Source organism: Hylobates moloch, unplaced genomic scaffold, assembly GCF_009828535.3.
Source record: "Hylobates moloch isolate HMO894 unplaced genomic scaffold, HMol_V3 SCAFFOLD_9, whole genome shotgun sequence".
NCBI classification, from domain to species: Eukaryota; Metazoa; Chordata; class Mammalia; order Primates; family Hylobatidae; genus Hylobates; species Hylobates moloch.
In genome coordinates this window covers 110,532,922-110,550,695 of record NW_026652284.1, presented here as the reverse complement: position 1 = coordinate 110,550,695, position 17,774 = coordinate 110,532,922, and the positions used below count along the sequence as shown (strand labels likewise).

General features: G+C 40.3%; 1 protein-coding gene and 1 non-coding gene across 4 annotated transcripts in view; both read left to right on the top strand.

Moving 5' to 3' along the window:
• ASAP1 (ArfGAP with SH3 domain, ankyrin repeat and PH domain 1) overlaps positions 1-17,774 on the top strand; it is a 387,469-nt gene that overhangs the window by 242,496 nt on the left and 127,199 nt on the right. For all 3 annotated transcript variants that reach the window (XM_058444654.1, XM_058444652.1, XM_058444653.1), the window contains 2 exons: positions 10,742-10,817; positions 11,445-11,493. In XM_058444654.1, the coding sequence (XP_058300637.1) occupies positions 10,742-10,817; positions 11,445-11,493 (125 nt within the window). The remainder of the gene's footprint in view (positions 1-10,741; positions 10,818-11,444; positions 11,494-17,774) is intronic.
• On the top strand, positions 16,831-16,937 carry LOC116814071 (U6 spliceosomal RNA). Its single transcript, XR_004371156.1, has one exon. It is a non-coding gene; the product is annotated as a U6 spliceosomal RNA (small nuclear RNA).

Sequence of the window (17,774 nt, the reverse complement as noted above, 5' to 3'; positions counted from 1 at the left end):
CGGGAGAGAGCTCTGTGGGTTGAGAAGCCAAAAGTAGTTGAAGTGCAGTGAGAATGGGTAGAGGGACTCAAAACAGGTTGGCAGGGCCAGACCTAAATTGGGAGCTTGGATATGAGTGTAGTTCAGTGGGAAGCCAATGATGGGTTTTAAGCAGTAGAGTGATATAATCTGGTAATCACTTTAAAAGATCACTGTAACAGCGGAGCACAGAGGAAATGAGAGTGGCCTTTGGAGTCAGTAAAAACCTTAATTAATAACCTGACCATCTGCTTTACTCACTGTTTGACCTTGGGCGAGTTACTTAACCTCTCTAAGCCTGTTTCCTCGTTAACCTAGTGAGACTAAGACCCATCTTACAGAGGTGTTGTGAGCAATATCTTTAGATAATATATGTTAAATACAGTACCCTCCGTCATTTAAATAAAATTCACGCTGTTCTGCCTAGATTAGAAACAGTATAATGGGCTGCATTATCTTACAGTTTATGGAGACTGCCTTGCAGACGAGGCAGGGAAGCAGGAACTGTGAGATGGAGAGAATGTGGTGCAATAAAAAGGAAATTTTGGAGCTCCCCATCCCAGCCTTAAAAGTACCTGAAACGCTATCTCATTATCGTTTTTTCACCACTACTGCTGACCTTTTCAAGTGTAAAGAATCTTATGATTCAACATGATGAAACCCTGTCTCTACTAAAAATACAAAAATCAGCCGGGCGTGGTGGCAGGTGCCTGTAGTCCCAGCTACTCAGGAGGCGGAAACAGGAGAATCGCTTGAACCCAGGAGGCAGAGGTTGCAGTGAGTGTGGCTGCACTCCAGCCTGGATGACAGAGTAAGACTCTGTGTCAAAAAAAATAATAATAATAATAATAATAATTCTTAGGAAAATAAACCTAGTTACATTTGATTAAGGGGTATTAGGTAGTTGTACCGAACCCCTAGCCTCAGTAGGGAAGGCACCAGGTTCAAGAGGCCGAAGAAAAGACCCAGAGCCAGCAAATGAGACATGGGGTGTATTAGTGGCTTACATGCAGGGGAGAGAGTCCAGTGGCAGCAGGCTGGACAAGAAAACTTCACCCACTAGTGAACAGCATGTAGCTTATATAGAATTCTCACTTAACATTCCCCTTAATGACTTCCATCTGGCAACCTTCATGGAACCCAAAACTCAGGGCCTCAAGCTTCTGTATGGCCCGTGTTCTACAGGACGGGCTGGGGACTCGGACGTTTCTCATAGACAAGGAACGAATTTCTGTGATTGCTACTCCCGGGATTCCCTAGCTCAGTACACACATTCAGGTGCATCTGCCACAGGGTCATTCTAAGGGTGTGCTTAAGTTACTGCTATCAGGGCACTTGCCCTACAGTAGTGTCAGGCATTTTGCCTGTATTTGCATCCACTACATCTCAGCTAACTGTGTGTGTTTGGCCAAGTTATTTAGTAATACCTTGTAGGGTTACCAGGAGCAGCTAATGAGACTGTGTGTAAAACGAGCCACTTCTGTGGCCTGGAATAAAGTGGAGCTTCATTGGTGTCAGTTCTTTTCTTTTCTTTTCTTTTTTCTTTTGAGACAGTCTGTTCTGTCTCAAAAGGTCTCGTTCTGTTGCCCAGGCTGGAGCGCAATGGCGCGATCTCACCTCACTGCAGCCTCAGGCAATCCTCCCACCTCAGCCTTCTGAGCAGCTGAGGTTATAGACATGCACTACCAAGCCCAGCTAATGTTTGTATTTTTTTTTGTAGAGACGAGGGTTTCACCATGTCGCCTAGGTGGGTCTCGAACTCCTGAACTCAAGCAATCCACTTGCCTCAGCCTCCCAAAGTGCTGGAATTACAGATGAGCCACTGCACCTGGCCCATTGGTGTCAGTTCCGTCTCGATCACTGACACTGGCATGGGCTAGTTCAGGAAGGTGCTGGGACACCAGCAAGGTTAAACAGTTTTCCCAGTTTACGCAGGCCGGGAGTGATGAGTGGCCACATGCCTCTGGGATTCTTTCCTGTGTATCACAGTACCTTGTAAAGCAGCCTAATGACGAGGCATCAGTTTTATTTTTATTTAGTTTTATTTTTTGACCTGCCACTTCAGGAGGCACCAGTTTTAAATAGCTTCAAGGTATTATAACTCTATAGGGCATGAAGGAGTTAATATACTAGACAGAATACCCAATTTATACCAGGGAATCGCAGACTTAACTGCTGGGAGCTGGCTCATTATTTTAATTGGATTTTCCAATGTGTTGAGCAAGTCAGCAGATTTGCATTAGCCTTACTTTCAGAGAAACTGTTTCGGTTCTGGAGAGAGAGAGAACCAATGGGCAGTGGAGAGGGAATGTTAAGACTAATGCAAGATGACAAAGCAAGCAAATTATGTCCTCATTAATTAATACAGTCTTGTGTGCATGTAGGTGTCCTGGAAGTACCATTTGTAGAGCTGTGCTCTACTCTCCTGTCAGAGGCAAGAAAAAACGAGGCCCTGCTGACTCATTGTCTTTCTGCCAGTTGGCTGCTCCAGCAGGACAGGGCGGCTTGTTGGGGTGAGCCCTTAAGGGCACTCCACCTACAGGCCCATAGAGGGGCTTGGAGCTGAGTTGGGCAGTATTCAGGCAAGCCAGAAATGATAGTACAGTGTGACCTACAACTTTTTTTTTTTTTTTGAGATGGAATTTCACTCTTGTCACCCAGGCTGGAGTGCAGTGGCGTGATCTCAGCTCACTGCATCCTCCACCTCCCAGGCTCAAGCAATTCTCCTGCTTCAGCCTCCAGAGTAGCTGGGATTACAGGCGCCTGCCAACACACCTGGCTAATTTTTGTATTTTTAGTAGAGATGCGGTTTCACCACGTTGGCCAGGCTGGTCTCAAACTCCTGACCTCAGGTGATCTGCCTGCCTTGGCCTTCCAACGTGCTCAGATTACAGGCGTGAGCCACCGTGTCTGACCTACAACTGCTTCTTGATTCCTTCTTCGGGATCTGATCAGTTAGTAAACAAAATAGATACAGGGCCTCCCCTTAAGAAGCAAACCTTGTAGTGAGGAAAGGTGATAAATCAGTGAACAATAAGTGAGATCATTTCTTTCAGTGGTAAAGCATAAAGACATTTAAAAAATCAGAGCAGAAGATATATGTTTATATATACAGAGGAAAAACTGTTTATGAAGTCATCTCCAGTGACTGGGATAACAGGAGCTATTTGTATAATGCTGGCAGTGTTGAAGCAATTGTAAGGAATAAACGGCTATTTTTGTCAGGTTTAATATTAATTACAGTTACTTGCTTCCGTAAGTCCCTTTTGCATAATGAAAGGTAGACCTCAGCCTCCGTCTGTTTGATTTACTCCAAATTTCTGGTTAGGCTTGATGTATGTACTAGCAGGGGGAATACCTCTTCTTTGAGGGTAGAAATTTAGAAGCAATTTGTTCAGAAAGCAAAAATATTTACCATACCTAAATATCATTCTGGATTTTTTTTTTTAAGAGGCAGGGTCTCACTCTATCACTCAGGCAGTGGCAGGATCATAGCTCACTGTAATCTTGCAGTCCTTGCCTCAGCCTCCTAAGTAGCTGAGACTACAGGCATGCACCATCATGCCCAGCTCATCTTTTATTATTATTATTATTATTTCTAAAGGGATGGGGTCTTGCTATACTGCCCAGGCTGTTCTTGAACTCCTGGGCTCAAGCAGTTCTCACACCTTGGCCCCCCCAAGTGCTTGGATTACAGGCACGAGCCACCATTCCTGGTCCTGAAATGATTTTACATGTGTTGTTTGCTTAATAAAATGAAAAAAATGCACTTTCAAAAACATACCCTCCAACTTCTTACAGACTTGAATCATGTAAAGAACTTATGTTAATTCAACTTTATGAATAAAGGAAAGGAAATGATTTGGAAGTTGAGTAAATGGAGATAGAGTAATCAATAGAACTTTAGTAAAATCAATGGGAAATAATTATATAATGGATTTGAAAAGCTTTTTAAAAAATTTGTTGAAGATAAATAAGGTGATACAGGAAGTTTACTGATACTGTATCATGTTGGCTGTATTGTAAGTGCCTTGGAGATGACTGTTATATATCAGTTTGCAAAACTCTTGCTCAGGTCATATAAAGGAGGGGCCCCCAACCCCTGCTGACTCATTGTCGTTGTTAGGAACCTTGCCACATAGCAGGAGGTGAGCGGTGGGTGAGCAAGCATTACCTCCTGAGCTCCACCTCCTGTCAGATCAGCGGTGACATTAGATTCTCAAAGCAGCACGAACCCTGTTGTGAACTGTGAATGTGAGGGACCTAGGTTGCACACTCTTTGTGAGAATCTAATGCCTGGTGATCTGAGGTGGAAGAGTTTCATCCTGAAAACAGCTCCCCCAACCCCTGCCATCTGTAGAAAAACAGTCTTCCACAAAACCAGTCTCTGGTGCCAAAAAGGTTGGGGACTGCTAATATAAAGGATTCCTGAAAGAACTGTAAAAGTGGAAACACAGGAAAGTTCTAGAATCCCATGACTGCGAAGTCACATACTCCATCTCTGTGGCCCAATAATCACCTAAAATAACTGACAGAATAGGTTTTCCCTTCTTTGAGATCTCCAAGAAAGGATTTTTTTTTTGTTCCTCTCAATGAATATTTCCTAAAATTTCCTCCTCTGGAGATTGGTTTGCTTTCTCTTTAACCTTTCTTAGTGCCTTTAGAATGACACAGGTAATTACTAATCACTTGTCACTTAAAATTTTCGTTGCTAGTTTTTTTTTAATTAACCTACCTTTTCCTGGGAAGTAAGTTGGAAAGACTGTAAATTTTAATTTTTTTTTCCTGTAGCCTTTTCATTGACTAGTCACTGGGAACATTCTGAATTCATAATACATGTTTTGCGTTCATGATTTCTTATCAGCCCTCAAGAATGTGTGTAGATAACCACGGAGAAATTCTTAATTCTTGGGGGTTTCTGTCTTCCCCTCATGCCTAACCACAATGATGACATTAAAAAGTTACTATGTGTGGCGGAGCGTGGTTGCTCACGCCTGTAATCCCAGCACTTTGGGAGGCAGAGGCGGGCAGATCACATGAGGCCAGGAGTTGGAAACCAGCCTGACCAACAAGGGAAGACCCCATATCTACTTTTTAAAAAAAAGAATTTACTGTGTGTGTTTGGTGTGTGGTCAGTACATGGTTTGAGGCACTTTTTATTTGGAACAACCCGCACATTCAGTACTAACCGCAGAGTTTCATAATTCTTTAATTGTTATTTTATAATACAGCCTTCAAATCAAGGTACTAATAAGTATTTTCTTTAATTTTCTGCTTCATTTCACAAAGGATTTGAGGCATTGATGCAAACCATAATTTAGAACAAAGAGTTGAAAAGGGGTTATTTATAATCACTGTCTTTTCATATTTTGTTTTAAATTTTTGACTTTTTAAATAAACAATATATTACATATTACAATTTTTTTAATGCAAAAATCTCTTCTCCCACCCTATTTCTTTGCCCAGTTTCCAACCCTGGAGGAAATTGGTATCAACAGATTTCTGTGTATTATTTCAGAAATAACTAAAGCATAGACTTTTTTTTTTTTTTTTTTTTTTTTTGAGGTGGAGTCTTTCTCTGTCGCCCAGGCTGGAGTGCAGTGGCGCAATCTCTGCTCACTGCAACCTCCACCTCCCAGGTTCAGGCGATTCTCCTGTCTCAGCCTCCCAAGTAGCTGGGATTGTAGATGTGTGCCACCATGCCTGGCTAATTTTTGTATTTTTAGTAGAGGCAGGGTTTCACCATGTTGGCCAGGCTGGTCTCAAACTCCTGACCTCAAGTGATTCGCCCACCTCGGCCTCCCAAAGTGGTGGGATTAGAGCCGTGAGCCACCGCGCCTGGGCTTTTTTCCTCGTTGTTATGCAGATTCTTGCATACCATAAGTAATGTTTTATACCTTGCTTTTATCACATAAATATTTATCTTGGAAATATTTTCAAAATGAAGCATAAAGAGCTTTCTCATTTTTTTGGCTGTTGTTTAGAAGCTCTGTAATTTATTTAGCCAGTGCCATATTGATAGGCACGTAACTTTCCATCAGTTATAGATAGCCCTGTAGAGAAGAACTTTGTACACAAACGATTCTGTATTTCATTTCTTCTGCAAGTATTTTTTGAGCACTCGCTCTGTGCTAGGCAGTGTTCTAAGTTCTGGGAATATAGCAGTGAGCATATGGACCCCTCTCAAGCCGGCAACCAAACTGGGGAGACAGCAACAAATAGGGAAACAAACATACATACAAATGGATAGGGATGGTAAGTGCTTTGAAGAAAAATAAGGTAAGGATCTCCGTGAACAGAGGAAAGGTAGGCAATGGCTTGACTAGTGAAGGCGGGTCAGGCCTCCCAACTTTACTTACTCACCATCCATCCAAACTTCTAAGGCCCACAGGATAGGAGGATACTAGGGAATTGTACTTCAAGAATTAAATTGAGGACTCAGAGCAAATTATTTCAGCTATCTATATAGAATAGAGGGTGAGTGCTATTAATCTTCATTTTTTCAGTCTCAGACCTAGTTAGTGTTGCTCAGCCTTTTTTTTCCTCATTATGATCCAAAGCCTTCCTCCTTTTCCCCAAGAGCCTTTTTAGACATGGTCCCCTATCGCTCCCCCCATGAAATTTTAATACAGCTAATAGACATAGTTGATATCAGTTATGTACTGTGGCCATTTAGAAGGCCACAGGCAGTTATAACAGCTAAGATTTTTTATTTTTTTAATTTTTGCCCCACGCCCTAAGAACCAGTGTCTTAGAGCCTCACAGAATGTAGACTCTCAGACTGTAGCTCTCTGGCATGCCAGCCAGGCTGTTGGTGTGTGATTGCTGGCAAAATCACAGACAGAATTGTCTTGGTAGAAATCCCTTTGTCTTTGAAATAAGAAAGAAGTGATTGTTTCTTAGATGTGTGTCACCAGCGAAGCCCTCTGGTGACACACATTGGGAAACCTTCCGGTGTGTAAAATCAGTTGGTGTTCAGGGAGAGTAAAGAGGTAGAATGACTGAGAATTTCAGGAAGCCTAAGATGAAAACAGCAGGAAAGGGTTAGGGAGAAGTTAAGAGCAAAAAGGGGAAAACCTGTTCCCCGCCCCTCTCTGCTCCCTCATTATCTTATTCGTATTTAGCATCCCATAGCATTTAAAAAATAAACATGTATTCAACACTTCCTAGGTATCAGGAAGTAAGGTAGCACTTTTTACACATATTAACTCATTCCATCCTCAACAGCTGCTTGCAATAGGTTATAATATTCTGCTTTACAGATGTGGTTAAGAGAGTCATGCACAAAGCCCTTCCAAGTCAGCATTGGTTCTTCTCACACCACTCTCTCCCTCTGCCACTGACACATAATAGCATAATGCAGTAGAGTTGGCTGTGTAGTGACTGCCTCTGTTCCTAGAATACGAGCTCTCCACAGGTAGGAACAGTGTTTATTCATCTTTGCCTATCAAGCTTCTAGTGTAGTATGTGGCACAGAGTAGATATCTTATTAATGATGGATGGATGGACAGACTGACAATTGAATACACTTGTGTGTGAGTAAAATTATTTCTTGAGTGAGGGGACCCACAAACCTTTCCATCTATAATCTGGTCCTGCAGGTCTCTGCAGTCTTGGGTTCCACGCTACTAAAACTTGATTTTACCAAGATTACTTGGGGTCTCCTTGAAGACAAGTAGTTAAAAACTCTTCTCAGTCCTTGTTTTGGTTACTCCTTTCACACCTGACTCTGCCTCCCTTGGTTCCCTCCTGCCATTCTTCTCTGCAGCTGGGTAGCATCTCCATCTCCATCTCCATCTCCTTCTCCTTTGTAGATTCCTCTTTGTACCATCTTAAAATCAAGGAGACTCAGGCCACTGCTGCAGAGCAGTGGGAAAAAAAAAACTATTTCCCGGCTATAGATTGCACTTCCTAAATATCTTATCTTTTTAATGGAATCTAGGCATTAAGGATATAGCTATGAACAGAAAAGTCAAAGTCCCTGTCCCCATCGAGGTTGTGTACTAGTGAGGGAGACAGGATACACAAGCTGGAGGCATCACATTACCTGACTTCAAATTATACTACTAAGCTGTAGTAATCAAACCAGCATGATGCTGGCATAAAAACAGATGCATAGGCCAGGTGCGGTGTCTCACGTCTGTAATCCCAGCACTTTGGGAGGCTGAGGTGGGTGGATCACGAGGTCAGGAGTTTGAGACCAGCATGATTAATATGGTGAAACCCCGTCTCTACTAAAAATACAAAAATTGGCCAGATGTAGTGATGCATGCCTGTGATCCCAGCTATTCAGGAGGCTGAGGCAGGAGAATCGCTTGAACCTAAGAGGCAGAGATTGCAGTGAGCAGAGATCATGCCACTGCACTCCAGCCTGGGTGACAGAGTGAGACTGTCTCAAAAAATAAAAATAAAAATAAATGCATAAATCAGTGGAACCAAATAGAGAACCCAGAGATAAATTCACATACTCACAGTCAACTTATTTTTGACAAAGGCACCGAGAACATACATTGGGGAAAGAATATCCTCTTCAATAAATGGTGCTGGGAAAATTGGATATCCATATTTAGCAGAATAAAACTAGACCCTGTCTCTCACCACATACGAAAATCAAATCCAAATGGATTAAAGACTTAAATCTAGGACCTGAAACTGTGAACCTACCAGAAGAAAACTTTGGGGGAAATTCTCCAGCACATTGCTCTCAGCAAAGATGTCTTGAGAAAGACCTCAGAAGCACAGACAACCAAAGCAAAAATGAGCAAACGCAAGTGGGATCATATGAAGTTAAAAAGCTTCTGCACCACAAAGGAAACAGTCAACAAAGTGAAGAGACAACCCACAGAATAGGATAAAATATTTGCAAATTACCCATATGACAAAGGACTAATAACCAGAATATATAAGGATCTCAAATAACACATAGGAAAAAAATCCAGTTTTAAAATGGGCAAAAGATCCGAATAGATATTTCTCAAAAGAAGACCTACAGATGGCCGACAGGTTTATTAAAAAATGCTCAACATCACTAATCATCAGAGGAATGCGAATCAAAACTTCAGTGAAATATCATCTCACGCCAGTTAAAATGGCTTTTATAAAAAAAAACAGTGATGGATGCTAGCAAGCATGCAGAGAAAGGGGAACCCTCATACGCTGTTGGTGGTAATATAAATTAGTACAACCACTATGGAGAATGGTATAGAGCCTCCTCAGAAAACTAAAAAGTGAACTACCATAAGATCCAGGAATCCCAGTGCTGGGTATATACCCAAAAGAAAAGAAATCAGCTTATCAACAAGATAACCCGTACTCCCATGTTCATCGGAGCACTATTCACAGTAGCCAAGATACAGAGTCAACCTAAGTGTCCATCAACAGTTGAGTAGATAAAGAAAATACAGTATATACACACAATGGAATATTTTTCAGCCATAAAAAAACAAAATCATGCCACTTGCCACAAAATAGATCCAACATTATGTTAGGTGAAATAAGCCAAGTACAGAAAGACAAGTATTGCATGTTCTGTCTCATGTGGGAGCTAAAAAAGAAGATTGATCTCATAGACATAGAGAATAGAATGATGGTTACCAGAGGCTGAGAAGGATAGTGGGGAGGAGGGAATAAAGAGGGATTGGTTATTAGGTACAAAAATACAGTTAGATAGAAGTAACACAGTCTAGTGTTAGGTAGCATAGCAGTGTGACTGTAGTTAATGATTTTTATTATATATTTCAGAATAACTAGAATGGAATTGAAATGTTCTAGCACAAAGAAATGATAAATGCTTGAGGTAATGGAAACCCTAGTTCCCTGATTTGATCATTATACATTGTACGCTTGTATCAAATTTCACATGTACTTCATAAATACAACTATTGTGTATCCATAAAAACTAAAAATTAAAAGATAAATCTGAGCAAAAAAAACCCAAACACAGTAATTTCAGATAATGATACATGCTATTAAAAAATGTGAAAAGGAAATGGGAAAAGCCCTCCTTACTCTGACAGAAGCAGTTGAAGAAAATTCACCATAAGAGCTACAATTTTGGCAGAGGTGTTAATGGAAGTGCTAAAGTGATTTGAGAAATTATTTGTACACATATACGTGTACTGTAGTATAGTGTTTAAGAACAAGCTCTGGAGCTACACTGCCTAAATTCAATTTTATTTTCTTTTTTGTTTGTTTTTGAGACAGTCTCTCTCACTCAGGCTGGAGTGCAGTGGCATGATCTCGGCCCACTGCAACCTCCGCCTCCCAGGTTTAAATGATTCTCCTTCCTCAGCCTCCCAAGTAGCTGGAACTACAGTTGCACACCACCATACCTGCCTAACTTTTGTATTTTTAGCAGAGACGGTGTCTCCCCATGTTGGCCAGGCTGGTCTCAAACTCCTGACCTCCAGTGATCCACCTGCCTCAGCCTCCCAAAGCGAGCCACCATGCCCAGCCTACACTGCGTAAATTCAAATCTTAGCCCCTCACTCACATGCTTTATGGTTCTGCACAAATGATTCCACCTCTGTTCCTTCAGCTGCAAAGTGGTGACAATTATGTCACCTAACCTACAGAGGTGTCATGCAGGTTCAATGAAATAATACATGGAAAGCCCTTCAACAGAGCCTGGTGTGTGGAAAATGCTCAGTCAATAGTAGCTGGCTTTATTGTTCATGTGGACTTTATTTTTTAACCATCTCCCATCTTCCCTTTGCTTTTTCAGCTCCAGGGTCTGAGCCACAATGTGATCTTCACCTTGGATTCTTTGTTAAAAGGAGACCTAAAGGGAGTCAAAGGAGTAAGTGTTCAGAAATTTGATTTTCACTTTAACTTGAAAGGATTGATTTTTTTTTTCCGCTTTTAAGATCATAGTAGTACTTGTATTTGAAAGACTCTTTGAACATTTTTGGCATTAAAAATGCTCTTGGAAAATGATCATTGGAAAAAATGTGCCTCTTCACATAATGGTATTGACAGAGGAATGAGATTAGGCACTTTCAAGAAGATTGGGAAGGTCCTCCATGGGTGGGAGAGAGAAGCTAAGCCCGAGTCTTGGTTCCCACAGTGTGACCACTGGGGACGCAGCCTCTCTGAACCTCGGGCTCCTGCTTCATCAGCATGACCAGGGCGCTCACCCTTCTTTCCTCTCTCAGGCTTCTTGTGTATATAATACATGGTGTGATGTTGGCCAGGCACAGTGGTCATGCCTATAATCCGAGCACTTTGGGAGACCATGGCGGCGGGTAAATCGCTTGAGCCCAGGAGTTCAAGACCAGCCTGGGCAACATCATAATAATTTTTGTACAGAAAAAGTGCAAAAATTAGCCAGGGGTGGTGGTACTCAGGAACTGAGGTGGGAAATCGATTGACCTGGATTCAAGGCATGACTGTGATTCACCACTGCACTCATTCCAGACAAAGACGCGATCTCAAGAAGCCATTTGACAAAGCCTGGAAAGATTATGAGACAAAGTTGTAAGTGGTTTTTTGTTTAGTTTTTGTTTGTTTTTTAATACTGTTGTGAATTTTGAACAAAAAAAACTTAACTGGAAAAAGGACAGAGCCCTTAACTAATAACTTCTCAACAAAAACCTGTTTAGTATATCCTCTAGCATATCCTTATTAGGGCTAAGAGGTTGGGTACACTGACCTTAAGTGGTTGCATCTCCTGTGCTATTTGTCTGAAGGGAGAGGTACTTTTACTATCAGTTGTTTTGGCATTTACGGCTGCTGGTACTATCAAGTTATAGGGCTATGGCTGTCATTATAGATAGCATGTAATTATGGACCATTTATGTTTCTGTATAGTTTAACAATTGGGAAATAATAAAAGTAACAGCTAATACTGTGACATCTTGGTGCCTGCCAGGACCTGCACTAAGTGTTTTTTGCATGTATGACCTCTTCACAGGAAACTATCTGTACAACTTTACTCTCTGTTTATATACATCAGGGAAACTGAAACCTAGAGAGGCTTAGGGGCTCGTGAAAGGCTAGAAAGCTAGTTACGTGTCCAGCTAACGTTCACTCCAGGTCTGTCTGACCACAGGGCCTCAGCATAGCATGGGCACTGAGGTCAGACCACCAGCCTCATGGAGTTCTTGTTAGGGATTAGGGCAATAAGCACTTTGCAAGGTGCTGGGCCCATCTTGATACTGTGTGTATCATACCACGTTCCTTTATTATTATTACTCTGAGACATTTGTAACACCAAGCAGGAGGGTGGGGTGGGAGGAGATAGGTATTTTTAAAGCTTTTAATAAAAGTCTTCGACAACTATAAACATAAGAGAATAAAACATTTCTGTAGGCAGCAGTAGCAGCAGGATAAAAACAAGCAAAAGAAAAACAAATTCAGGATTAAATATGTTTTTCCCAAACTACTTTTGTAATTATGTGAAAAGTGCATTGTTAGGGGCTTGCTGTCTTAGGAATATATCCATACATTGACAGTTCTAAATGCAGCAGAGAACAAAAAGGTTCTTAAAATGGTCAACTGATAAATGAATGCTGTGGGCTATGAGTCTTTCTGTATGAAAAGTGGGTCATGAGTACTCAACTTGTAAGCTAAGTACTGCCCCTGCCCAGAGACAACAGTGCATGAACTTGGAATGGAATAGAATTAGTACTTAGAAAATGGGAGGACAAAGGGGGAAGAAAAAAACCTTGTTCTACACTTGTAGAATATGTCTTCTTTGTAGGACATAGGAACAAGAAAACATATAATATGTGCTTTGTCAACCAAAGTACTACCAATATTAGGTAGTACGACTGTATTTATATTTTTTAAGTCTCTGTTGGCTGAAGACCTAGAAGTATCTGGTGTTTAGTATTATAAATGACTTAGAATATAAAGCATTCTAAGATGGTACAGGTGCTCTTCCCTGTACTTCTCACTCAACATATGAACTTGTCTGGCTTTTCTTTTTTTTTTTTTTGAGGCAGAATTTCACTCTTGTTTCCCAGGCTGGAGTTCAGTGGCACGATCTCAGCTCACTGCAGCCTCTGCCTCCTGGGTTCAAGCGATTCTTCTGCCTCAGCCTCCCGAGTAATTGGGATTACAAGCACCCGCCACCAACACCCAGCTAATTTTTTGTATTTTTAGTAGAGACAGGGTTTTGCCATATTGGCCAGGCTGGTCTCAAACTCCTGGCCTCAAGTGATCCACCCGCCTCGGCCAAAGTGCTGGGATTATAGGCGTGAGCCACCGTGCCCGGCCTGGCTGTTCATTTTTCTGTATTGTCCTCTACAATCTAAATTTGGTGAAGACCACAACCACATTATTCTTATATATGGTGTTATTCTACCAGTGCCTAATGACTCATAGTTTATGTACTATTTCATTGAAGAAATAAAAGAATTATCCTGGAAATGTATAACAAGAATAGCAAGTTGAGTGGATCCTGAATTTAAGACCTTATGAAAGCAGGTTTTGTTTGTTTGCTTAGTAAATCCCTGTCAACAATTTTCCTAAGAGACTTCTTTGTCACTGAAGTAGAGTGGTGCAGGAAAGAAAGAAAACAAGCATTTGTCTCTTTGATGTACTGGGACTCATGTGGTTGTAAGTTACAGAAAACAAAATGACTCTACACAAAAAAGTTCATTTATTAGTTTTGATAATGGAGAAGGCTGGACGTTTTCTGCGGTCTTCCATTTAGAACTCTGGAGGCGGTGAAGTTTGTAATGATTTAGATCACAGGCTTAGAAATCATTGCTAGTTTTGTGACCTTGAGCCAAAATACTTAATTTTGATGATCCTTAGCCATAAAATAATATAAAAATTACCTACTTCTCAGGGTTTTTGTGAGGACAAGGTAAGGTACTGTGTTGAAGCGGTTGTCACAGTGTTTAGCATAGGGAAGTCACACAATAAATAGTTTCTACTAAGTTTTTTAAGAATCAAATTTCATTTGATCAAAATGATAAATGTACATAAACTAAAACATCAGATAGTACTTTTACTAGTTAAGACTTACTCTGAAAGCATGTAACGGAAACCCCAAATAACAGTGGCTTCAACATTGTTAAAGTTGATCATAGAACAGAGCATTCTAGGATGGACCAGGTACCCTTTGTAGCACTTCTCACTTATCTTTATTGTCCTCCACAATCTAAACTCAGTGATTTTATGTCATACCTAATGGTACAGGGTTCTTTACAAATCATGACAGGGAAAATATTAAGTAGGCAACAAACGTGCTTCTAACGGAAACACAATGGCCGTCTGCCTGCCCCTCTTGATCCTGTTAGTCCCTCCCCTTTTTCCAACTCTTACCTGCTTCCTGACTTATCTACACGTTCCTCAGTATTCTCTTGCTCTTTCTAGCTTTAGCTGTGATGTATCGGTGTGGTAGACGAGGATTACATTCCCTTGCACAGACACCCAATCACTTTCGCACCCTCGTTCATCCATTATGGTTAATAGAACAATTTTTTATTAAACTAGTTTCAGTGTTTACATTTTTATAGGTATAAGCATTCATTGCTAGTCTGAATGGTAGAATAGGATTGAATTTCTGTTCTTAGAGTACAGTTGTGTGCTTTTTCTTAATGACATAATTGCCTCATTTCTTCATTTGCTTAGTTCTATGTGAATTTCTGTGAATTTTTATCTGCTCCAGCAGATGTCAGACACCTGTCAATAATATTTCTGTTTATAAAGTACATTATGTATTTTATTAGAATGATTATATATCTGTTAGTATTAAATTGTGTCAGTTTCTTCTTTCCTGGAGACATCCCTTTCCAGAGCTCTTTAGATCAGCAGTACAGCTGCCATCCTGGGATGGCATTTGACTCTCTTTAGTTTTAAATCTACTTCCTCTTGACTAGTATAGTTCCATATTTTGGTGGCCCATTACCTCCAGTAGTTTTCAGAGAACAGCTCTAAAGGAGGCAAAGATTTGAGATTTTATATTTCCAAAATTACCTTCATTCTGCCACCACAAAAAGTGATAGTTTGGCCAAATATAAGATACTGATTTTATAATAATTTTCAGGCACGGTGGCTCATGCCTGTGGTCCCAGCACTTTGGGAAACCGAGGTGGGCAAATCGCTTGAGGTTGAAAGTTTGAGACCAGCCTGGCCAATGTGGCAAAACCTTGTCTCTACTAAAAAATACAAAAATTAGCTGGGTGTGGTGGCGGGTTCCTGTAGTCCCAGCTACTCAGGAGGCTGAGACAGGAGAATCGCTTGAACTCAGGAGGCAGAGGTTGTAGTGAGCGGAGATCGAACCACTGCACTCCAGCCTGGGCAACAAAGTGAGACTTTGTCTCAAAAATAATAACAACAATAATAATAATTTTATCTCAAAATGTTGAAGGGATTGTTCCATTGTTTTCTACTTTCCAGTGTTGCTAATAAAAAAAAAATCTGATACCTTTCTGATTCCCATTTATTTGTACGTGATACGTGGTTGTTGTTTGTTTCATTTATTTTCGGTTAGAGAATGTAAGTCTCTTAAAAGGTTTTACGAAGAGTCTTCAAGTGCCACGGTATGTGCATTATGTTTGCAATTTTTCTGTTTACAAGTTTTAGTTCATCACTCCCGGAAACTTCTTGTAATTCCTCCTGTTTTTTCTTTTTTTCCTCTTTCTGGAATTTTCATTATATAATGTTTGACTTCCTAGACTGTTCTTACAATTTTCTTCTCTTTTCTGTTCTATTTGTATTATATTTTAGGTTATTTTTTCAGTGTTTTTTTCCCCACTGTTTCAGTTAGCTTTTTTATTTTGGCTGTCATTTTAAATTTCTAAGAGCTCTTTTGCTCAATTGGGGTTTTTTTTTCTTTTGCCTTTTTATAGTTTCTGTTTCTTGTTTCGTGGATGCAATATTTTAGCTGAAGATTTAATGACATTTTGTAAAATGTTTTATCTGCTTCCTTATTGCCTCTGGTTCCTTCCCAACCTTCCCCCTTTTGTTATTAATAGTTTCACTTTCATTTTGGAGACTTACAATCTTTGGGTGCATTCATATTTCAGAGCGAGGTACCCAAAGACTAAAAGCTTGTATGCATCATTAGAGATCTGCTTTCTGCAAGAAAGCAGAAAGCCTTCTTTTTAGTTTTCAAGTTTTAGGATGTGAAGGCAGCTCTTTTATTAGGGGTTTTCCAAATGTCAGTATCTGAGGTTTGTCTCAGAGCCTTGCAGTTCTTTCAGGCTCCTGCTTAGTAATCACGTATGGTGGCATTTTTGGAAGCTATGTAAGTGAGGGAGACAGAGAACCCTATAGTTTGAGGTACTCTCCTTCTCTCTTCGGCCTTGCTCTTCCAAATATTTGTTGAATTCTGTCATCCTTTTTTTGTCTTCAATTCTTCTTGTCTTTGGGAGATTATCTGTTCTTACGCCTTTACTCTCATTTTAGTGGGATCACTGGAGGAAGAAGAAATAAAGACATGTATGTTTAAGTCACCATGGTAAATTGAAAGGCTTATTATTAAGTTATGCCTGTCCCTCCATATTTCTTCTCTTCCCACCCACATCAGTGGAGAAAGAGCTGAGATTTATTCTCTTTCTGTTAAAATCCCTGTTATGCCTCTTTGACTGCCAAGGTGGCATGATTAAAGAGTTTCTTAAATATAATAGCATTAAGGTATTAGAGTCAATCCCAACTGGGTTTATAAGTAGGTTTTTCATTGGCTTGATTGGTGGATTTTCCACTGCGTCTGTGTATAGGTAAGGATGTTGGCTTTCTTCAGGGTTGGTTTACCCTACCACCACCATAACTTAAAGAAGACTTGAAGGTTAAATCAGTTAGTCTTTGCATTCACAACTAGAAATTACAGGTTGTTTCTGAAATTAGAAGTCCATTTTCGTGCTCGCTTCGGCAGCACATATACTAAAATTGGAACGATACAGAGAAGATTAGCATGGCCCCTGCGCAAGGATGAGACGCAAATTCGTGAAGCGTTCCATATTTTTTTTAAAAAAAGAAAAAATAAATTAAAAAAATAAAAATAAAATAAAAAGAAGTCCATTTTCAAGTTAATGATTTTTAGAAAGCAGGCTATAATCATTGGTATTATTACCAGAGTATCATCTATCAGAGCCGAGCACTAGCATCAGCTACTATAGGTTTAATGTGGGCCTTTCTTCTTTATCACCTCGTTTCCCCTGGCCCCCTCCCCACACACAGAAGAACATTTTCATAGGATTCCAAATTGGGATTTCTTCTGAATTTTGTACAGTCCAGTGACAAGTGGTTGACTGATTAAAATGTGTTCTTGGAATGTGGAAATAGCTCAAGTTTAGAGGAATGTTGGAAATTACCTTTGACTAAATTTTGTGCATACCCACAAAGACCCATTATATACTTTAAATAATTGAAATAATTGAAGTCTTGCAAGCTGTCGATATTCAAGGAAAGCCTCATGTCTCCAACTTTCTGATTCTTTTTTATTATAAAGTGCTTTACCCAACAATAGGTTAAACTATCAAAATTTCTTCATGCCTACCAAAATGTAAGGGAATGTATATGAATCTGTCATATGTAAGACCAAAGGAAAAATGTAAGACGTTTCCCATATGAAAATCCATACGGTGTGTGTGTTCTCTTTGAATGTAGGCTTTTACTTCTGATTGATTGTACCAACTTAAGAATTCTTGCCTCTTAACTTTAGGAATTAATAATCAGTGGCTCTTGTTAATGGGAAGACATGAGTGTGGTTTGTTTTTAGTAGACTTCCTTCTTGAGCAGAAGATACAGAGAGTTCCCATATGCTCCCGCCCCCCACACATGCACAGCCTCCCCCTTTATCA